The sequence below is a fragment of the Melospiza georgiana genome, chromosome 1, assembly GCF_028018845.1.
Source record: "Melospiza georgiana isolate bMelGeo1 chromosome 1, bMelGeo1.pri, whole genome shotgun sequence".
NCBI lineage: Eukaryota > Metazoa > Chordata > Aves > Passeriformes > Passerellidae > Melospiza > Melospiza georgiana.
In genome coordinates, this window is record NC_080430.1 from 83,185,078 (window position 1) to 83,209,512 (window position 24,435).

General features: G+C 38.9%; 1 protein-coding gene across 2 annotated transcripts in view; it reads right to left on the reverse strand.

The window, feature by feature from the left end:
• The window catches only part of MARCHF6 (membrane associated ring-CH-type finger 6), a 43,815-nt gene extending 21,694 nt beyond the window's left edge, over positions 1 to 22,121 (reverse strand). Inside the window, exons 1-10 of one of the 2 annotated variants that reach the window (XM_058028455.1) lie at positions 22,057 to 22,121; positions 17,323 to 17,419; positions 16,449 to 16,522; positions 9,667 to 9,810; positions 8,735 to 8,807; positions 6,922 to 7,090; positions 5,396 to 5,588; positions 5,038 to 5,099; positions 3,095 to 3,127; positions 1,985 to 2,036 (exon numbers count right to left, since the gene is read on the reverse strand). In XM_058028455.1, the coding sequence (XP_057884438.1) occupies positions 1,985 to 2,036; positions 3,095 to 3,127; positions 5,038 to 5,099; positions 5,396 to 5,588; positions 6,922 to 7,090; positions 8,735 to 8,807; positions 9,667 to 9,810; positions 16,449 to 16,522; positions 17,323 to 17,419; positions 22,057 to 22,075 (916 nt within the window). In that variant the 5' untranslated portion in view covers positions 22,076 to 22,121. Of the gene's footprint in view, positions 1 to 1,984; positions 2,037 to 3,094; positions 3,128 to 5,037; positions 5,100 to 5,395; positions 5,589 to 6,921; positions 7,091 to 8,734; positions 8,808 to 9,666; positions 9,811 to 16,448; positions 16,523 to 17,322; positions 17,423 to 22,056 lie in introns of both variants that reach the window. The other variant, XM_058028447.1, reaches the window with a different exon arrangement.
• Positions 22,122 to 24,435: the final 2,314 nt, after the last annotated feature.

A 24,435-nucleotide genomic window follows, 5' to 3' on the forward strand; every position in this document is an offset into this window, starting at 1 on the left:
TTAGTAACCTGTATATTTGCAACTAAATCAAATTTTTAGTTACTTTATCTCACTCTGTTTTCTTCCAACCAAGTTATGAAGGACTACAGAATTCAAGTAATTGTTTTACAGGAACAGAGTGCATCAGTATAAAGAGAAGGGGCTGCAGAGGTGGCAAGCTTCTGTTTTCACCTCTGTTGTCTTCACTACATCATGGCAGCCCACCCTGGGAACTGTACAGACTAAACATCCCCTCAAATGAAAAGTGTGATGATTTTCTCTCTCTTCATTTCTGTATGACAAACATAAAAAAAAAATTCCAACTTCAAAACCCAAGAAGCAAACAAACCAACAAAAAACTACAGGAAAAGATTTAGCAGGATTCATATTACCCTAATCAATGATAAGAAAAGTTTTAATTTATGTCTCTTTTAGGAAAATCAGCAGTTATTGGGAAAAGCAAACATGTAAAAGATAAAGGGAGGAGGACTTGAACTCTCCCTGTCCAGTAAGAACAAGAGGAAGAAAAGTGAGATGACAAAGATCACACTCACAACTCCTACAGATATCAGACTAATAAATTAAGTTGCATTTTTGACATTTTATGAGAATATAGTGCACAGTTGGTCATGCTTTTAAAATAACATTATTTAAAACATTTTCTAATGGATTCCTTAAAAAAAAAAAAAAGCACAAAGGAGTACAAACTCCTCTGTGAGTACTAGACTGAGCTATAGAAAATATTAATTAAGTTGAAATGAATTAATTTGTCCAAGGAGAATTTCTGGACCACTAATTAAGATTTCAAATGCTTTCCTTCTGTTTTATCAAGTACCTCCTGTGACATCTGAACTCACAAGTACTATAATTACAAATTACTAGAGATTTGGCAGTTGCAAATTAAGCAGTATTACTTAATGGGAAAGATACTAAAAATAGGCTAGAGAGGCACATATTGAATTCCCAGACCTCCTGCTTACTTAGGAAAGTCATTCTCTTCTCTATTTGGGAGTTTCCCCTTGGCAAAGCCGCTACTGAAAATGTTTCTATACAACAGCCTCATTAAGCATTCTTATTACTTCCTTATTATTGAATTTTAATCTATGGTTTAGAAATTCCATGGTTATTATCTACTTAGTAAAAAAGCCAATGTATTATAGCAGCTTAAAAAATTCCAATTAACTTCTGATAACAACGTATTAAAATAGAATAATTATCAGAAAGAAATAATTCAAGTATTTTCCACCTCTTACTTTAGAACAGTTACAGTTTCTCATGAATTAAACATACAATGTACTTATGTTTATTTGCTTTTGATTTGCTGTTCTCTTTCAGTATCTAGGTGCTCAAATTACTGGTTCAGTGTCATGAGCTTTACTTTGTCAGTAAAAACTTATCTACAGTACTTCAGCTTTTCAACCTCAAACCCTTCTGCCAAGAAAGACCACTGAAAACACACCAAAGCAACATAACAAAATTGTTTTCTAAACTGCTCATTCAGAGGAAGTGAAACTTTGTCGTATTTTTGTCTGGTATTTTTTGAAGTGTATAACTTGCTTCATTTGTCACTAAAATGGTACATTCTTGCATACCTCCCTCCCTTTCAGTGTGAGCTCCAAGAATAGATTCTTAATGGAAAAATTTGTATAACTATCTACTAAGAATTATGAAGAGAAAAAAAAGTCTTAGCTATTCCTCAAAGCACTGCATTTCCTCGCAAATTTAAATCCCTGAGATTCCTCCTTTAATTTAACAATATTGGAAATAAATATTTTCTGTGCTTTAGTTGACATGGTTAAGGTTCTGCTAGGTTTCCTATTTTAAATCTATTCACTTAAAGAAATTAAAATGACAAAACTAGAAAAAAATAAATATTTGTTATTCATATTGCCAGTTCATTTTTGGTTCTGTTTTTAGAGGTCACATCTTCATTTTTCTAGAACAGCCTTAAAATAGACCTGCACTACCAATTCACAAAGAAAACCTAAGAGCAAGCAATACTCACCAAAGACAAGTATGAACAGGGTATTTAAAGACACCACCCAAAACACATGTTCCTGTAAGGAGTACAGGAGAAAGAGCAAGGAAGTGACAAGAAAACAGTACATAAATGTCAGCTTTTAAATAAGTGACTTGACTTTTGTATCTCAACTTCTTATTTCAAGAGTCTATTATCACCAGGACTTGCACATCTCATGTCAGAGCCAGGAAGTTTTGCTCTAACATGCAGCTCAGTCACATTCATGAACATTTATCTAGATAAGTGCACTTACTCTTGCTTACATTTTGTAAAAGTAGGCTTTTATTTTAAAGTCTATACAAATAGTTCCATCTTTAAAAAGAATTACATGAAATGTATGTGGATACTTTTTTTTATAAATGAGATATGTTCATCTGAACTTTTAACAATTAGCCTTTGCCACAACAAATGCATCAACAAAACTGACAGCTCTGACTCTAGAAATGACAGCACAACTCCATTTTTTAATATTACTTTTAGCTAAGATGTGACCTCAGCCTCAAGTACACTGGATTTTTACTACTTTTGATATTAATATTCAAGGTAAATGACTCATAACATAATTGTAAACCTAAGGCATCACATTTAAATAAGAGACATTAATGACCTTTGAGGCATTTTTCAAACTGAATGATTCTAAGAGTATTTTGAAAATAGAGTCAACTGAAGAGCTTAGGTATTAAAATCTAGTCTACACTAGATGTAGCAGTTATGGTGGTATTAGGACAAAAAATATATTTGAATGAGAACTGTATTTTAATTATAACAAAGATCAAAACGTAAGGTTAGAACACATATGTATTTTCAGTGCGTGCTTTTTAAAAGGTCTAGTTTTTATTTTCAGTGGAGTAAGTGATCCAAAGTTATCTATATCTTTTAAGAAATTCCACTTTTATGCTACACACACACCACTAATTTGTGAAACTCCTAAAATCCCAGTTTGCTTGAACATGACATCATATGTAAGTCTCTTTAAAGAAATATATATATAATATGAAAATAAGGACTTTAAATACAATTATGTATATCAAAAAATACAGATACTTAAAAAAAAATCCTTCAGTAGAAATTCTTGAAAAGCAAGATTGCACTTACTAAGAAAACCAGAGATCCATCAAGTCCAAGCATCTGTGAAGGTAAGAAAATTATTTTTACTTATCAGAAAAACTAACCTGAATCTAAAATAAGCCTCTTTCACATTGACCTTTATTGTCCAATGCAGTCGAAGAGTTTTTTAATGGCTCAAACAACAGTATTGGCACGTAAATTCTTACCAATAAAGAGAGAAACTAAGTTCTCATTCAACACAGAAAACTCAGGTGCTCAAAGGCAGTGATATACATGTGGAATATCTGAATACACATGTATCTATATGTGTTTAGTCAAACCAATCACAGAATCAATTTATAAGCTGTTTCTCTCCATGACTTTGAAGACTTTGACAAAGATATTGTATTTACAAAATATTTTAGTGATTGAATGGCTATTTAAGTACATGTTTAAACAACTCAATATTTAAATACAAGAGCAAATTTTTGTTTCATCCTACTTGCAAAATATCAATTTATGCTGCACTGAGAAAAGTTAGTATTTTACCCTCGATGTGTAAGCAACTCCTAACAGGGTAATTTGCTACACTGTATGCTATTAACTTCTGAACAGAACTGTTTTACAGCTAGGGAAGATTGGAAACAAATTCTTCATCACTCAGCACAGCTGTTATGGGAAGCATCCACAGAGCAGTCAAAAATAAAGCATCTATCACAATAAAAAAAAAATCTCCTTTCCCCCCACTTTGAGTGTATGTTACTATTTCTATTGAGACACTCCTAATCCACAATTACCACTGTAAAGTTCCATGTTCAAGGCTCTTTTGTATGAGGACTTGGCATTAAGTTCCATGATATAAGAATTGCACATATTTTACAAATCAAACTAAGATGCAAAAATGTTTGAAAATTCAGAAAACTTGCATGGTATTTTGATGTTATAATAAAAGAGGCTACCCGCATTTCAATGCTAAATGTCGACTACACATCTATTGCCCCTGCCAGCACATAACATTGGAAGTGGTTATGAGAGTATGCTGAAACTGACTTCTCTATTCAGGGAAAAGCAACAAAATATCATCAGTTAGGAATATATCAGCACTTTCTAGCAAATAAATTGGGTTCAGAAATACAGCACTTCCATCCTGAAATAAACAAGAGAATGGTTCAGGAACCTGAATTTATGTCCATCCTTTTTTATGAAATACCTTTCAAAACACACTAAGAAGCTTTCAATAGATACAAAACAAATATCAAGATGTGCCACTCTATGATGAAAACTGTATTTCTGCCACCCTGCAATCAAGACAACAAGTATACCACAGCCTAGTAGTGATGCTGATAAATCACATGAAGCTGCTGCACCGACCTTCAGGCAGATTTTGCATGTGGTGAGCTTAGAACTCAAGATGTTAGGTACCTCTAGACCAGCTTAAAAAACCCTAATTTTCAAGTCTCTACTCTACTCCATGATTACAGTGTACATGCATGTCGTGCTCCAGTTATGGAATTTGTGATCCATAAACAATACAGAAACATGTTACATTAAAATGCTCCATCATTTTTTGGAGAAACACATTCCATTTCTCTTTTCTTTAGTCTAATGCTTTCATGAACACAAAAATTAAACCTTAAACTACATCTAACGCAACATCTTTGCACTCCTAATTTGGCCCAGTGTCCTCAAAGCAAGCTGCAAGTCAGTTCTATGGAAGACTTCAGAAAAGACTACTAAAAATGTTTTATGCTGCTACTATATACTTATAAGCTGCTCCTATACTTAAAATTGAAAAAAATGCTTTCTATAATGGTTAAGAAGTAACATAATACCATTTTGTTTATAATGTAACAACTTTTCTAGATCGCTAAAGGCTCTTACAAAAGAATTATTTCCAAATCTATCCCAGGTGCATTTTAACACAGCAATACTACAAATAATTTCAAGTATGAGCCTGAATTATTAAATTCAAGAAAATCATTCTTACTCACTCGCTCCCAAGTAAGTTCTTCTGCTGCTCGATCCCATTCCAAAGCATTCCAGTTCATGTCATCTGAAGAGACAATGGCCATTTTTACAGCTGTTAGATCACTCAAAACAAGATGTAACCACTCTATGTTATGTTCTAAGTGAACAAAAAGACTTTAGTGCAAAATATCCATCTTGTAACTGTTGACAGCTTTTCAGCAAGCAGATGCTTTAGCACTCAAAATGCATGAAAATTGCAGAGGCAAGATAAATAAGCTAAAGTGGGAACTTACACAGCTTCCTTCAATTACAACAGCTGGGTATTCAATTAATTTATATTTAATAAGAACTAGAACATTAATGTTTTGAGTCACCTGTTACCTTGTGCTCCATTGTTTGCATCTGCTGCATCTTCTACTACAGCATCCTCTTCATCTTCATTATCTTCCTCCTCTTCATCTACTTGTTCCTCTTGAATTTCAGGGTTCTCACCTACAACTACATTCTCAGCAGCTGGGTTAGCAGGTTGATCAAGCACAGCATTATCAACACCTCCATTTACAGCAGCCTGAGCCTGCAGAAACAGGATTTAGTACTTGGTTAAACTGATAGAGCACTCTTCATGCTTTTATCCTGTATATGTATGAAACTGAACAGTATTAAAAAAAGTCAATAATATATTTTCTAGATAAGAAATAAACTTGGGACAACTAAACCTCTAAAACAGGAAAAGAAACAGTCAGATAACTTCACAGAGTAGCTGAGGTAGGAAAGGGCCTCTAGAGATCATCTAGCCAATCTGACTACTCAAAGCAGGGTCAGCTATGGCAGGGTCAGTGCTGTTTCCACTTGGCTTTTGAGCCACCTTTTCCTGAAACGGAAACTTTATGACCTCTCTAAGCAACCTCTTCCAGTAGGTGATCACAGTAGTAGTATATTTAAAAAAAAGGCAAAACCCACCTTTTTTTTTAATCTAAATGAAATTTCCTGCATTTTAATTTAAGCCTACTGCCCTGGCTCTGCCTTCTTCACAGTCCTCCATCAGGCATTCATACAGACTGGTAAGGTCCACCCTGAGCATTCCCATTTTCAAACAAAATAATTCCAATTCTCTTAGCCTCTCATAACGTCAGACATTCCAGTCCTTTAATAATTTCTGTTGGCTCCTCACTGCACTCATCCCAGTCTGTCCATGCCTCTTTTGTACTGGGGGACCCTAAAACTGGATACAGCACTCCAGATGTGGTTTCACCAGTGCTTAATAGAAGGGAATTCCCTCATGGAAACTATCATTACATGAGGAAGATGATAGCTCAAGGCCAACTCAAGTCAGTCACCAAGATGAGAATCTCTGTCTTTTAAAAACTGACATTTACTAAAACGAAAACAACATTTTGAATTATTTTTTCCCTATGCATGGATTGCTTATATGATCACTTCTTCACCCAAGAGACTCCTGAAAGCACTGAAGGAGTGCATGTGGTGTGTGGGGAGTGGGAAGAGGGCACAGAAGCTCCAACTTCAGTGGTGTCAACAAAACTTCCAATTGCTTTGAGAACAGTGAATTGTTACCTCATGAACTACTAGCATACTTATGAAAAAGACAAAATAAAAGCAAGCTGTATCTTCATTGACTATGCCTGAGAATTCAGCTTTATGTGCATAAAGTTATCTTAAAAAATGGTGCCAATACAGAGCTAAAAATCTATGCAATGCTACACAATAAAACAACTTCAAAAACAGAACAGTGGTGTCACCGAGTTTATATAGCAAAAAGTGCTCAAATTATGCTAACAAATAAAGATACCATGAAGTAAAATACCATTACTGCTGTGTTCTGATAAAGTATTTACTGCCAGAACCACAGTTTCTAAATTAACTGTGAACTAATGAGCAGTGAGTTTTACCTCATTTTGTTGACCAACCCCATTGAGTGGCTGCTGTTGATTTTGTTCCAACCACTGTGGTGCTCCTCCATGGACGATCTGTTCACGTAACCAAACAAGGCTGATAAATGCACACAGAGTGCACGTTACCACAAAGCAGCCCTGCAAACAGTCAGCCAGTAAGTTCTCCCTGTTAAAAATAAAACCAAAAAACAAAACCTAATGAAAACAATATTTTGCTGGGAACACTACAGAGTAGCTCAGAAAAACAATCTTCCAGAACAGCAAAGGAAATACAATAGTCACTAAGTAAATGGTTTGATATAGTAAGAGGTTCACTTACATGGCAAAATGCATAATATCCAGTCCACCAGTCCATCCAGATAAAGCATTTTATCTGCTGAGCTACCTGAACCAGCAGAATGGAACTGCTGGGTTTCCCCTTCAATTGCTCTGCATTTCAGCTAGCATTTTACCTCAGATATTATCTCTGTACCTTAAAAATCTTAATCAATCAGATCATACATAACTGTATAGCAGCAGCAAAGCAAAGTTCAGTCAGCCAACCAAAACTAGGGTTTCATGCAATGCAAGAGGTACTTAAATCATCTTAAGCAGTTCTCATCCCTAATTTCAGGTTCCTCCTTGGAAAACGACAATCTGTTCTTAAAAATAAGTAAGAAAGATGGCATCATAGTACTCTGCCATCCCCAAAGAAGCATCAGTCGGGTCTCCCTTGAAGCTGCAAACTTGTGCCTGCAGAGCACAATGAATACCATGGGGACATGAAGTCCAAAATGAAAAGATGACACAAGAAGCTACTGTAATTGACTCTGCCAAAGAAATAAATGTCAAAACAGTTCCACACACCATTAAAATCTGACAAACACTTGAGTCTCTTATTTTCTCCCTAGACTGTAATAGACATGAGGTGCTCTAGGTTTCAGTTACAGACTCTTCTCCAAAATATAAAAATACAATCTACACTACAGAATTAACAGGAAATATACTGTTATTACACTGAAACAAGCATGTCTCTCCAATAATGAAAATAAGTTAAATGCAACTTGACCTGATTTCTCAAATCAAATAGCCCAATTGAGATAATTTAGATGAACCACAGAGAACATTCATTCCAAATTTACTTGATGTGCAGCTGATTCTACTTAAACTCAGTTTCAGTTCCTCATGTTCAAGATAAGGAAAAAGTAAGAGGCTTGAATTTAAGTAAGCTTGGAATTCTGTTGTTTGGTATTTATTGATTCTACAGGCAAAATTGATTTAAAAAGGACAAGGAAATACAATGTGCAATAGCAGATGGTGATTGAAGCATTAAAAACCCAAGTATCAGCTAGATGGAAATCTGATAAAAAAAATCCCTCTCACATAAGAGACTCAGAATGGATAAAATTAAATTCAAAATATAAAAATGCAACAAAGAAAACCAAGTGACATTATTAGTGACACATTTCTTAATATTCTACTGTGTATCTGATTTAAACCATAGGAAGTTGATTTTTTAAATTTTTAAGTGTAATTTTGCAGCATAAGTTTTCTTGACATCAAATACAAATTTTCATTAACCAGGGCCTGCTTTGCAAAGTCTGTTTTCCAGCTCCAAAGATCCTGAATAATGGAACTCCAAAGGGAAATGATTTCTATTGTAATGGTGTTGTCCATACATCTGGCTGCAAAGGGTAATGGGCAGTTGCTTATTAAGATGGTAGAAGACAGCAAGTGTAACTGGATGAAAGGGAAACTAAGGTCCAAAGTTCCTGTTTTCAAGATAACCTGACCAAAACAGGTTTTTGTATCAAACTGCTGAAGTACTTACGTGGACAGAATATCTAATGGCAGTGTCAGTAGTGAGCTCACAGAGCCAGTAAACAAGCACTTGTAGATACGACCTGCGGGAATAAACAGAAGCTTGATATAAATTCAATTTTGGCTATAGCTTCACTTGGAAAGGACCCCCAGGTACCCTCTTGTCACCTGGTGGCCAACTAAATTTATGACGTGGAAGAAAATCTCAACTTTCAGTGCATGAACAGAACTCAAGATCATATACAACCAAGTGGAACAAAGCTGCATTTCAGCTGCACATCTTTAAAAAGTATGCAGTCAAAGTGTAACAACTGCCATGCTAGCTTAGAGCCAAGATTCATCTAGATCTGTGTCCAGCACTGGTCACACTAATGGATGCCTAAGGAAGAATATGGAAGCAGGTTAAAGACACAAGAAGTATCACTGCAAATATCTATTTGGAAAGTAAATTTCAAACTGTATACTACAGTAATTTAAATGTGTGCTCTCTTTTCTGAATTCCTTTACTACTTACATGACTTTGATATTTAAAAGTTTCACAAATCAATTTGTCCACGATTGTAAAGGAATTTTACTTTTCACATAACCCCTGCACTTCCATTTAGAGATGATTAATAAAAATAGGACAATTCTTCTATCCTAATATTAGTAAATGGCATAAAAACCTTCCATGTAGATTTTAAAGAAGATAATGAAGAGGCATTTTATTGGAGTAAGACATTTAAAAGCTCTTTCATGCATTCTCTCCTATGTCTTAACATTTTTGCATTGCACTACTGGCTTAAGAATCAAACAGGTAGAATTTCTGAGTGAAAATAAATGGAATAGCATCCTTGAATTTTTATTTTTTAATAGACAATAATGGTCTTACAAAACTTTGTTGCAGGAAGCAGCACATTTCCATGTGTATAAGAGCATTATGTACAGAAAATGAATACTTACATGCAGTAAGAGGTACTACTCCCAACCATGCAAAGGCCACAAGTGTATAATGAAACCAGTATCGTATTGCTGTGCCAATACTTGTAACCAGTCCAGCAAAGATGTCTTGGATTGGAAGCCGTGAAGGCATATCTGGGGAATAAACTGTGTGGAAAAAGGCACTTATGAAACAGTTTGCCCTTTAGAGAAGCATTTATGTAAAGTCCTGCCAACTACAAACTGTTTGCATCTCACAAAAGCTTACTAGAAGAATAAGCATATTGTATATTCTCAGGAGACGACTCCAAACAACAAGAAAATTCACATAACACATTTGTTTCAATGTGTACTGAGTGGAATGGGAAAATTATTAAGCTCCATGCCAATTTTGACCTAACAGAAGTTTTTTTTAATAGCTTTATTTGTTAACTGTAAACTCCAATTACCTAAAAATAAGCTCAAGAAAAAGCAGATTCTAAAATCAGTGTAACTCTCACTCAACACTACCTCAAAGATTCCCTCTGTTATTTATAAACCTAGTTCATGGACAGGGCACGAGGAATAACACAAATTAGCAATTTTGCACACTATCCATTTGTTTGTGCTACATAATTTAGATCCTACTTGCCATCCAACAGCATAGACCAAAAAAAAAAAAAAAAAAACCCAGCAAAATAAAAGCAGCACACAGGGAGGAAAATTGGAGAGAACTGATAAAGTATCCACAGACATTGAAATTTACACACCATGACTGACTTTCAACAAATATCTGCTTCATATCAGGCAGAATTTCTTCTAGGGACGCTCCTACTACAGAGCACAATGCAAATCTCTGATCCTGCACAGATATTCTCATATACTAGATTTTCTTGACTTTTTAAAGTCAACACCTATATGTTGCATAGGTCCATCCCTACTCAAAAGCCAAGAAAAACAGTGGTGAAGTGTTCTTTTGCAATTAGAAAACATGTAAAAATTTCATTACATGTACTTAGCTTCTGCACACTTACATGGATACTAAGAAGTGGTAATGCACATCATCAATAACAGATTTGAATAAAGAAGATAAACTATATTTGGGAGTTGCACAAAGACATTTCTGCTTGGATGTTTGTAATGTTGGAAACATCTGTGCTTGAAGAGTTTAACATCATGGACTGTCTTTTAAAACCTTACATACTTCTAACTGCACAAGGATACTCAATTTTTATAAGAATAAATAGAGAGAAGTTTTCAATTCCTTACATGAGCAATCCTTTAAGTGTCTAATAAATACTGCTTTATGCTATCTACATGCAGCTCCTTCACCTACATTCCCAATCATCCTTTTACTAGGCTCAGAGAAGAAGCCTCTACAGGAGAAAAATTCTTTTCTCTCCAGAGCTATTTCCTTCAGTTTCTGTATTGTAAAGAGAAGTCAAGAACACAGACAAGGAGTATCAACATCCAGAAGCAGTCAAGGAATGGGGAGAGACTGGTGCATTTCAGCAATGTGTGGATTACAACTGACACAAAGTAACAACAGCACAGGACCCCAGTAGTAACTGGTTTGAAATTTCAAAGTTTGTTATTCGCCAGGTATCTGGCAGGGAACTGGAATTCATGAAACACAGGACTGAAAGTATAACACTAGGGAACTGTAGCTGTGAGAGCACAGAGTAGTGAACTGAAAGCAGGACACAAACATATTTTGACATTGTCTTAGAATTTTCTTGTTACAGAAACAGATTTAGTACACAATTTGGAACTATAGAAAATGCCAGCCGAAGTCTAACTAATGATCTCAGCTCACACTGAACAAACATTCTGGAAAATTTCTGCCACAGGAGAGACAAAAAAGCTTTGTCAAGGGTGCAAGAGAATATCTATTTAGAGTGCATCTGTTAAATATTTATGGCACCACTCACAGACAATTCAGCAGATACTTTGAGAACCTTCTCATTTTCAAAAAATGTATTTTGATCTACACTTTGCAACAAGGACTACACAGAAAACATTAACTTTGTATTAATGATTAATTTGTTAGGGACAAGTTGTTAAGTTGGAAAGATTTGAAATTTAAAAATGCATCTTCCAGGAATTACCAAACACACACAAAGAACTATAAGAAAGAATGTCCATCCTAACTTAAAGCAGAAAGTGCTTACAGAAGTTGGCATTTTTGTGCGCTCATTTTTCTAAAGGCTTCAGAGTTACAACAGAGCTTTTTCAAATAAAAGCACAATGTAGCTACTACTCAGAGAACACAAGCTATATCCCCCAAATTTTAACCATTTGGTGATTTTTGATGATTTGAGAAGCTGAGGGTGGGAAGAAAGCTGGTTTTTCTGTGATTTGAGAAGCTGAGGGTGGGAAGAAAGCTGGTTTTTCTGTGCACTGTCCTGTGCACACCTTAAAATATGTACAGCTTTTTCCACTAGAAGCTTTATATCATGATGACAAGGTAAAATCCTGCTGTCCTGCAACACTGAGGTGCATGAAATGCAGGAATTCCCAGCATGACAGGAACCCCTGGTGTGCAATCATCCTGCACCACTGCAGCTTGCTGCCAGTGATTTTCATAACTTCTCTCCCCACCTGTGTCTGTCACCCAGTGCCATTTTCTGTCCACACTGCAGCTCCCTGCACCCCCTCCCCACCACCACTTTGAGGCCTGAGACCTTGACCCCTGCCACCACAGCATCCATCCTCCTCACTGCACCTCCATCCCTTACTTTCCACCCAGTAACCTTTCCTAACTCAGTTTGAGAAAGCAAATTCCTACTTTATTTACCACAGTTCCTCCAAGTAAAGATCTTTCTACTAGAGACCAATTGAAACAACAGCTTGTCTTTTTTTTCTATGACAGTATGAAATTCAAACAGACTTTGGGTGAGTTTTTCATAGGTTTAGCTCAAATTCTTTGAGCTGTACAGGTTATAGAAAAACTACTAAAAAGCTTTTTGGATACTTAGGTCACAGCTATGCAGTGTAACTGCTAATTTAGTTGTGAATCCTAAATTTAGGTGGGTTTTTTTTGTTTGGCTGGTTGTTTTCAGGAGGTGGGGTTTTCTTCTACCCTCCTCTCCTGTAAGCCTAACTTTTCCAGGAACACAATTATTAATTTTACTTCTCCAAAACAGATGGTATGACAAAAAATATGCTCTTACACTGACATAAATAAGGTAGGAAAACCACAAGGCTAGCTTTAGAAGCTGCTATTTAGCTTACTTCACAGAATCATCACACCTGCAACCCTCTCACCCACAGGTTCTTTATTTACTACTACATTTGCAAGCCATTTATATGCCACCTCAGTCATGCTCGTGCACTGATCGTGAAATAAGACTGCGTAACTCATAAGTAAAAACCATATACTTGATAGCTCCTGGGTGGAAACACTGATTTGGTAAAACAGGGCTTGTGAGTTATTCTTTAGGTTGGACTAGATGATCTTCATAAGACCCTTCCAACCCAAACCACTCTATGTTTCTGTGTTTTACACCCTTCAAACACATGCAGACTTTGCTTCAGACCACTAAGGTAAAAGGAGAAAAACTTCACTCCTGCTCAGACAAGCACAGCTCTAATATATGAAGTAACATTCATACAACTCTCAGCTGTGTGCATATTCTGCACACTGGAACTGGCAGAAGGCACACTGAATTCTGTGCCAGCATGTAGTAGTTTGTTCCAGAAGTTTATTTCTTGAAATTAGCCTTTCTAGAAATGCTGAAGCTATGGACTACTGTGTTAAAAGTTTATCAAAACAGGTAGAGATATCAGTTTATTATATTCTTCAATAATGTAATATCCAAACTACATGATAAGGAACACCCTACTCATATGGGTTCCTTTAGTTTTACAGTCTTTGTTTTAACTAAGCTTGAGACATTGAATGAACTGCATACTGGCAATGAAGCTGCACAGGAAGGGCAGAAGTGAACCCCTCCCAATCCTCAGACAAAGATCAGCCTAGTCTGCTTCTGCATTTGTGGTTTTGACAGTATTTATGTTAAAATTACCTCCTACAGAGTGGAGAAGTTTTGACAACTGTATTTTCTTAGGAAATACGGCCTCACCATCTTTCATGTGTCGGTGCTTACGTTTAGTGTAGCACTAACAGAAGCACATCCTTGCACATGACAAAAGAAAGTGCATGTGTCTTTAAAAACTCAGGAAGAAAACTCACAAATTAAAAATTAACAAGTACCTTGATAATCAAAAAATATCAAAAGCTACTTTTTTCATAGTTGTATTAGTTCTTAACTTGTAGAACTGCAGAAAAGTAATTAATTTTAAAACATAAAAATTTAGCTTTAAAGAATGCATTTGAAATCAAGTAATTTACCAACATGACTAAACACATTTAGAGAATGATGCTATCATTCAAAAGAAAAATTTGTTCCTTTGTACTCCAGCCAAAATACAAGTTGAATCTTCTCCTTTTTCCTTCTTTCCAAGCAATAACTAAACTAGTAGTTCAGGTGCTTAAAAAAATCCCAAAATGTTACAGAACTTAGAGAATAATGCACTAGAAATAGTTGATGAATACTCCATGGATGAGAAGTTCCACTAGTAAGGGAGCATTTTTGACAGAAGGACAGCAACAGCCTTAGCAAGCAAACCAAGCTAAACAAGAGAGGAGCTGCTGGTATTACTGCACTAATACTCTATTACACCACTAGTGCTTGTCTGCTGGAGCACAGATACTCATTACATGCATGTGTTTATTTGACCACATCCTGTGGTGAAATCGACTTATCTGAAAATGTGTTACACCGGGCATGGTTACAGACCAGATCCACTTTGCTTGGGATGACTGGCACACACTTAAGTCACCTTTTTTTTCTGCCTTATCATTCTCTCTCCAGCACCTGTGACTCCTTCCCTGCTCCCACAAGCAGATCCAGTTTCCAGACTCGACAGCCACATTATCTTCCAAAGAAAGAGGGATATGAGAAATTAAGGAAACTGTAACTGCATGAATGTTGGGTGTGAGGGAAACAGTGAAAGAAGATCCCATGGGTAGGAAGGGCAGGAGGAATCTGTGCAGGGTACCTGACCTGCTACCACTGTGTGAAGCCCGGTAGAAAAAAGCACACTGCAATGTGGAAAGCTGAGAAGGAAACCTTATCAGCTGAGCCTGTTCACTCAAGGGAGTGACAAGTGTGTGGCAGAGGATAAGCAGACCTTTACTAGAGGCTGAATGTGGAGGACACACTCTATTGCATAAGGAAGAATGAGATTGCTTATTACCAATTTCAAAGGTCCTATGAAAAATGGTGATTTTTTTGAGCCACATTAACTCAACTAAGTTTTCTCCCCTGTCCATAACCTGCAAGTACATTACAAGCTGTGCTGGCAACAGCAGTGTCAGTAAAGAATTAACTTCTGCAGGAACACCTCTGTTGATAAGGGCAGCAACTAAGCTTCCTCTTATCAAGAATAACATGCATATCAAATGTATTTAGTTTGGAATGGCTTATCCTCTTTTTCTAGATCCCAAGGAAAACACTATTAACTTTTTTGATTTGCTTTCTTCTTTTAATACAAAACTACAAAGTCTTCTTTCTTAACAACTAATATATCACTGAAATGCCATTTTCTGGTCTTGCACACTAAATCCTGCAGAGGACCTGGTCACAGTATGCAATTTTGGAAGTGGCTAATTAGCTTGTAGGGAGATTCAGAACTGCATATCACTTTTAGTTTGTGCAAGTTCCATACAGAAGTAATACAATACCTTTACAAAAATATGTAACAAACAAAACCTGCAAGCAGATGATCTCTAACAATCCTCATACAGGTCACTGTAGTATTTAAGAATAATAACTGGAAAGCACTGCTGTGTTCAATGTAAAATACAATAAAATACAATATTGCCCTCCCAAGACAGAGTTAATATCACACGTTTCTCTGACAGTCTAATGTGTTTAATTAATTCTTGGCAGGAATACATTATACCAAGGCTCAACATATAGAAAGAAGGTCCATTGAGGGATTTTTGGAACAGAAAATACATGAACTAAACCACCTTGACCTGAGTTTTCTCTACCAAAGTACAAAACTAGGAGGGAAAAAACCCAAACACCCACAAAAAAGGTGAGAGGGGAGCAGGAATAAATCAGTAAATTTAAAGGGAAAAATGTAGCATAAAACCCACTTTACCTGCTCAACAGGCAATAAACTGACAACACAAGCCTGCCACTTCACCTATTCCTACTACAGTCATCCAAAATGTAATTAAGAATCCTCTGGGAACTATATGAATATTCTTCATCATTCTATTTAGTTGTATCTAAGATAAAAGTCAATTTAAAACTGGGTAGTTAGCGTATCTTGACTGAAATGTAAGTGGAATAATCATAATTTCTATTAGCTGTCAAGACCACTTCAACTGAAACTGACAGAATCCAAGTATTAGTGTTGCAGTAGATCCTTTAAAGGTAACTGAAAACTGCCTTTCAAATTTGAATTGTTTCACTTTACCATTCAGACTTCCAAAAACTCAAATTTATCAATGAAGCTGAAAACATGCAACACTCTGTACTGTTGGCAACAAAAGAATGGGACTGAGGCTGGCAGAAAAAGGTGCAGAATAATACTTCTATGTCTCACTTAAGATTATGAAAGAACCAAATTATCCATCATTTAAGCAATTCAGAGTCTGCAATAACATGCATAGAAATTGCATTTAAAACAAGAATACAGAAGTTATGCCACAAGTTTGGATCGACCACACTGAATGAAAAAGTAATCACTTCATAGATATTATATGAGAAAAATTCTGAAAAAAATAGGAGCAAGTAAAACATACTTACTTGGTGTGAAAGCAAATCTGTGCTTACATAATTCACAGTATTCTTTTCTGCTGTGCTTAAGCCACTGAACTAAGCTGCAATAAAAAGTGATCACATTAACACACACTATACATCTCTCAGCCCTATCCCTCCATTAAGGACAACACACCAATTCCCTGCTTTCACACTTAAATCAGGATATTTGTACTGTGAAGCAGGACTTAAATTAGCATGTTTATGAAGTCCATTTAGGCCATGAAGTAAGTTTCAAACAGTAGAAGAAGGTAAACTGACAATGTGTCCCAGTGTTGCTAAAGAACACTCATTCTTTGAGTATGTTATTGATCAAAGCAGACACCTGGCACCGACACCCACCAGTGACATGGCTCTTATAAATCCTTCAAGATATGACATATGGATGCACACAGCTAAGATTTACAACTGCTGTATTTGTGAAAGAAGGACTATTAAAATATCAGAAATGACCATATAGACCAGAAAGACAGTTTTTACTTTAGCACTTCCTGATCAAACACACCTCAAAATGACTAAAAAGCATTAGGGTTTTTTATTTTTTTCTGTTCACAACTATAAGTGGGTAAAAAAGCCCCAACATGCTGATTTTCTGCTTAGTGTTCATTAAGCTGACATACAATCAGAACTGCAGTCCCAAATACAAATAATTATCAGTGCTTTCTTTCCATATATAATTACTAAATTTTTCCTGAATTGTAACAAATTATCAGGTAAACAACATCAAAACCCCAAACATGTTTCCACTGAAAACTGTTTTTTTCACTAGCTAACCTCAAGACTTGAGGTATTTTTAGAAACATATTAATGTGTTTTCATGAGGAAAAAAAAAATTTAAGGAACACAGAGACACAGAACTCACCATTCCTGATGAATGAATTTAATACTGCCAGTACACACACACGGGTGATAGAGGGGTTTCTCGGGAGTTCCTTCCGACCGACACACTCTGCATATATCTGCTGACAAGGACAAAAAGCTTATTACACTTCTGCTTAAAGAACTTACATCTTCAAGACAAATTACACAATTACATGCTAGAAACTTTACCATGTAGCAAAATGAAGCCAGGATAAATTGAAATAGGATGAAAGAGATTTCATCTGATGCAAGACAGAGACGGGGAGATCACCAGCAAGAGCAACACGAACATTATCTGCCTGATCATGTTACACAAACTCAAAACACGTCTTAAAGAATTTTAGGATTTCTAGGAAATACACACAGTAAAACTACAGGAGGATGTGTTTTCTACCTGAAGAGTTATCACTAAAACAACATAAAAACTGTTAAGGATAATTTTCCTGAATGTGGATACTTTGAAACAGAAAAATTCCATCTCAGTTTGGATGTTTAAAAATGTCCAACAATTACTTAAATACTTTGCTTGAACCTAACACACATATTTCTTTGGTGCTCTTGATGAAAGGAAAAAAATCCAATATAACAGACACAGGTATTTTACAATTTGCTACCCAACTTGGAGACAGGCTACTGTCTAGTAAGAAAAGTCACTTTCTATTTCTTATTTTGTAATTTCAGTAATATTTCCATACATCCCACACCTTCTTTATTCCCTACTTTTGACATTTTCTTGCAATTAAAGGTTGCAAGAGGTTTTATGGATATAAAGAAGCGAGCATAAACTTTTCCATCTAAACTATTCAGTTAGCCAGAGCTCTAAACACACAATTAAATAGAAATAAAAATCAAATTTTATCTGTTTATTGACAGATACATCTTTCCTTGACTCTTCCTTTTACTTCTATTAAGAAAGTGAACATAAAATACCCGTTTTTATAGAATATGTGAGTTTGAGATTTTATCTTTTGTCAATTATTTCTCTATCAGCCACTACCCAGCAAATGTGCAAGAATGGAACACATGAATATCAGAGATCTTTGTCAGAAAAATACCGGCTGATGTGAGAATACTGCAAATATGCAATTCCAAATCTAAATCACCTATCTTTGTTCTTGGCCAAAATCTTCAAAAGTTTATGCTTTTCTACAAAAACTTCAAAAAGGCACCAAAGACTGATTTTTTTTTTTTCTATAAAGAAGTCACATTATGACCATACCCACAGTTTATAGACTTTTAGGACAGTTTCTACACATAAAGCATAAGAATTCAAATTATTAAATTCAAACAATTTTCTATCTATGAAAATGTTGAGTGAATTCATTATGCAGCATGAAAGCCCAGCATTAACAGAAGCAGGGATTCAATACCACATCAGTGATGCTGCAAGGAGAATAAAGAGCACTTCCATCACTGCGACATGTAGCAGCAATGATTGGCAGTATTGCTGCCAACACCAGGAGTGCCCGGTTCCTCTGCTGACAAGAATGATCAGAACCGCTGCTTCTCTCAACAAACGATTCTTTTATCCCAGAGAGCACTTCCAGATGGCGGCACAGGACAGTCTCTCCAGCTGACAGGCGGGCCCTGCCCTACTCCCTGGCTGTGGCATGCCCACCTCCTCCGGCATTCCTTCCACGGGAGCTGCTTCACTGCAGCACTGGGCAGCTTTGGCGGCCGGCTCAGCCTCACAAGGGGCCAGACAAGCACGAGACAGCACACGAAACCACTGCTCTAAGGACACTCTGGCTCCAATGAAAGCAAGCTGAAAGCACACTGTTCCCTGAAGGATGCCCACAGCTCTCTGAATCTGTCCATTTAATGGCCTGTTGACTCTCACAGCAAACTCTTCACTTATTGTCAAAAGTTCTGGGAAAAGCAATTTGCATTACTGTGAGCAAAAGAGCTCTTTACTTGAGAAAAGACTGCCTGTTAGCTTACTAAAATACACCTAAATTTTATTTTTTCAAAGCTATGATAATTTCTAGATATTTCCACTTGTTTTATAAATCCAAATAAACATACTATGAGTGTAATTGTTTGGACTGTTAAGTAACTGATAGCTTCAAATCAATAAATTCTGCTGAGGGTCAATGTGTTAAGCTATGCACCTTATGACCTACAGGCATAGTCAGAGAATTGCACTGCGCAAGAGTCACTATTTCTCTATGTGCACCCACACTTTGCATCCTGTTCTTCAGGCACATGTTTTGGAAAAAATGACCTTGAATAATAAATTCTTTCCTGTTCCCCCCGAGAATGATTCACTGCCTATTATCTCTCCAACTGAATCCAACACTGGAATACCAAAAAGTGAAGATTACCTTATTTAGCAACAAAGTGATTTATCTAGAAAGAACCAGAATTACCTCTCCAGCAAAGCCGGGTATCTGGTGCTTTCAGGTGCTGCAGAGAAGCAACTTTCACACTCGCTCTGAGGGGAAGCAGCTCCCACTCAGGTCTGAGCTGACCCCAGAGTGCCTCTCTTACCTCAGCTCTCACCACACAGCTCCATTCCCAGCTCCTCAATACACTTCAGTCACGCATCAGAACCACAGGGCAGGAACGCCGCTACCAGACAAGCACCAGCTCACAAAGTCCACCTGACACTCTGCAGCAGAAGCTCAAGCACACACAATAATATCGTATTTCCTCTTCCTCAAGGCACTAACACAGTGTTTGCTGCTGCTGCTGCTGCTGCTCAGAGCTTTCTAACCTTGGGAAGTCTCTTCAGCGTTCTGGCAAGCCCCGTGAAGTTCTAATAGTAGGATCTGAGGCTTGAAACCGTAGAAGAAGTTGTAACATTCTGGTGGTATTTATGGAAAGTGAGGATATAGACCAGACCGGTTACTTTCACGCTGCCACTGGGAGCTTTTGAGGTCAACACTGATAAGGCCACAACAGAATATCTAAGGCTGCATATACATGTGCCTTGGGGTGTGCTTGTATATAAAACCAGAAAAGTCAAAATGTCAAGCGTGGAATTTAACACAAAGGTTTAGTTAAAGACAACAATGCCTTAAGATGTAACTAAAAACCTCCTCTTCTTTGTCTTGCTGGTCTGTTCACCTACTTAAGTCAGGTATGATCAAAGTCTACCACTGGTAACAGCCTGTAACAAATTATCAACTACGCTGTTTGAATTAAATCCACCGAGATGGATTTACCAGCTGCTGGAGTGGTGGAAAATCAGGAGGTCATTTCTGAGTATCCACTTCACAGCTTGCAAAAAAACCAGTTTTTCTGGGCTACCAGAGGAAAAGCAATCTAAGTTTCACTTTGTTGTTGAGTTCATTGGTGTAAGTGACTTGGTCTGCAGCAAGCAATTTTAAATGTTAGATTTAAGAAACACTAATATTTTGATAAACCATCAGTGATCATGGGTATTAAGGATGCCTACAGCACAACCCAAAGAACACTACTACAAAGGTGCTGTCTTACTTCATCCAGTGGTTCATATTTTTTCTTTTTTTTTTTTTTAAATCCTCTCAAGCACTTGATAAAAAACTACATTCAAAATGATGCCAAAGTAACAAAAGCCAAAACACAAAATGTTTTCCTTGGAACTGCCTTGATACTGCAATATGTATTTGCACTCATTGTTGAGATGACAAACAAAACTCAGATACTGCAGGAAACACAGCACAACAAACATGCTTTATTTAGTTTGGTTTACCCTACAATATGAAGTGCTGATCTGTCGAAGTTCCCCAGCATCTGCTTGAACGACACAGTCCCTCTCCCTCTCTGGAGACGTTCAAAACCCACCTGGACACATTCCTGTGTCACCTGCTCTAGGTGACCCTGCCTTGGCAGGGGGCTTTGAGTACATGAACTCCAGAGGTCCCTTACAACCTTAAAAGTGCTGTGGTTTTGTGATTATCTAAGCATAACGAAAGTGCTGACTAAACATATCCATGCTTGATCTCAAATGAAGCAATACCCTTAGAAATGGATACCACACACAAAACCCACCTCATGACTATATGTTTGACAATTCTTTTTTTTTTAAAGTTAGATAAGTGACTACATATTAGCCTTTTTAAAGTTAGATAAGTGACTACGTATTAGACAGAAAAACATGTCAGCTCCGGCATGTTTCAATTTTTCAAGCAGATTGCCCAGCGCACGTAACAAAGCCAGCTTTGCGAAAGGAGCAGCTATTACTCCTCAGCCAAACGCGGAACTGTGAGGCTCCCTGGGCTCCCGGGCCGGCCGGGTCCGACAGGGTCCGCTGGCCAGGAGGGAGCCGCGGGCAGTGCCCTTCTCCCGCTGCCCCGGCGTGCGCACCCCGCTGCTGCGCTGCTCCCCGCCCCAGGCTCTCACTCCTCCCCGGGCCCCACTTCCTCAGCCAGCGGGAGGTTCCGGCAGGCCCCGGTGCCCCGGCAGGGCCCGTCCCAGCCCCGCTCCGGGTGTTGCCAGCACCGCCCCCCTTTCCCCGTGGTTATGTAAGGGGCACCCGTGCGCTCCGCCTCACACACTGCCCCCTCGGTCCGGCCCGGTTCGGTCCGGCCCGGCCCCCGCGGCACGGCGGGCCCGGCACGGCCTCGGGGGGCGCAGGGCCCGGGCACCTGCAGCCCCGATGCGAGAAGCCCCTCGGGGCGTGAACAGCCCCCAGACCGCACAGCGGGCCCAGTGACATTCTCCGCCTCCTCCCCCGCGCCCCTCCACCCTGCGAGGCTGCCCCGGCAGAGCCCCCGGCCGGGACTGGCGGCGGTGGCGGGGCGAGCCGTACCTTCCTCAGCGGTCTCCATCTTGCCGGGCTGACGCAGCGCCGGCCGGGCGGGTGGTGTGACCGGGGGGGCGGGGCCGCGCGCAGAGCGGACGGACCGGCCGCGCCGCCGAGCCCGCGGCCACAGAGCGCGGCGGCGCGGGGACGGAGCGCCGCCCGCCCGCCCACAGCGCCGCCTGCCGGGAACACCGGCTGGGAGGCCCGGGATGGGGCTGGGGGCCCGGGATGGGCCGGGATGGGCGGGAGCTGCTGCGGGCCTGCCCCGCTCTCATCCACAGAAACACTGAGTCAGTTGGGTTGGAAAAGACCTCCGAGATCATCGGGTCCAACCTGTGAACCAACACCTCCATGTCAACTAAAGGCCACATACAGCTTTTCCTGAAACACCTCCAGGAACGGTGACTCCAGCACCTCCCTGGGCAGCCCATTCCAATGCCCAATCACTCTTTTTGCGGAGAAATTCCTCATTATGTCCAATCTGAGCTTTGCCTGCTGCATCTTGCGACTATGGCCTCTCTCCTATCACTACTTGTCTGGGAAGAAGATGTTGACTCTGACACGGCTACAACCTCATTTCATGTGGTTGTGTGAAAAACAACCACAATCACTTGTGGGTTTTTTAAAAAAAACTTAAAAGTTTAATAGCAATAAAATGGTTATAAAAATAGTAATACAATTAGAGTAATAATAATTTGGACAATTTGAATTAGGACAATATGAGACAATAGAGACAAAGAGTTACGGATGTCCAGGTACGTTTTTCTGGGCAGCACGAGCCCGAAAAAGGACACCTCTTAACAAAGGATTAACTTTTAAGAGCAATAGCTTGTTGAAAATTCATACACCTCTTACATGATGCATAAATTCTATTCAAACAAAGGATTTGGTTTGGTCATCGTAAACTACTTCTTAATCTTAAGGCACCGTCGATCTTTAGCTAGGCAGGAAGAATTCAGTTTCTTCTGATAAGAGAACAATAAATTCTTTTTCTCTGAAAGATTTAGGTGTCTTGTGGCTGCTATCTGGTGTGAGTGCTTCATACTTTTCTTAAAAAGATATCTCACTTACATAATTCTTATTTTAACCACAAAAGTTACCTTTTAACTACAAGACTACATGTATCATATTATTAAAATGTTGATACAGCACTAGTAATCAGTACATCAAAATACATATATTAAATATCTGCGTAGAGCCATATAATATGCACTTTTCACAGTTGCACAGTGATAATGTCCTCCCCTGAGCCTCTATTCCAGGCTAAACAACCCCGGCTGCTTCAGCCATTCCTCAGGGGACTGGTGTTCCACAGCAGTCGCCGACTTCACTGTTTCTCTCTGGACAATTTCCAGCACTTCAGTGTCCTGAACTGAGAGGCCCAGAGCTGGAAATGGCACTCGAGTTGTGGCCCCATCAATGCTGAGTACAGGGGGACAATCACTGCCCTGGTCCTGCTGTTCCTGATCCAAGCCAGGATGCCACTGGCCACCAGGACACACCCTGGCTCATGTTCAGCCAGCTGCTGACCAACACCCCTAGGCCCTGTTCCCATGGGCAGCTTTCCAGACACTCTTCCCCCAGCCTGTAGCTCTGCCTGGGGTTGCTGTGACCCAAGTTCAGGACTCAGCTCTTGTCCCTGCAGCCCTGCCAGCGCGGCTCGCGCGGGTCCATGTCCAGGGCAGTGGGAAGGGCAGGGGAAGAGCATGGGAGTCGGACAAAATGTAGCCAAAACTGGTTTTAAGTTCTACTCCAAACCGGAGAGAAACGCTGCATCCCTAGGTGAAGTCGGCCAGATTTTGAGAGGATCAATGTTCCAGGGATCAGGGATGTGTAAGCCCTGGAAACAGCTGAGCTCCTCCTCAGCGTTACCTGTGCTGTTTGCCAAATCTCACCAACCCTTCCGGAGCTGGACCTTTTCAACCGAGCTATAAACCGCAAAGCAAAGCACAAAATTCTCTCTTAGCTTAATCATTTATGTTTCCATGTCTTGCTGCCCTACATAGCCGGGGCAGCACGCATTAAAACTTTGTACTCTGCCACGTGCGCTCAGAGCTGTCGCTCGGGCTCTGCTGAGTTGGCAGGAATACTGTTAAGGAAGAAAACAATTTAGTTTTACTCAGGGTAGGGATGAATTCCATCCTGATGAAATGTATGCGTGCCTTGTTTTAGCGTTCCATTGTGGCAGCTGCTTCAAGACCTATAGTTGATCAATGAGTCGTAGCAACCCTCAGCTCTCTTTAGCATATGACCTTTGTGTCCAGGCAGTCATTAAATCCTTTGCATTCAGCCTTCAGGCTCTGTGTCAGCTGCAGAGTGGTTGGAAATTCAAGTCTGACCTTAGAGGCCAGAGGTGGCACGTGCCCAATTTGTGATTTTAAAACT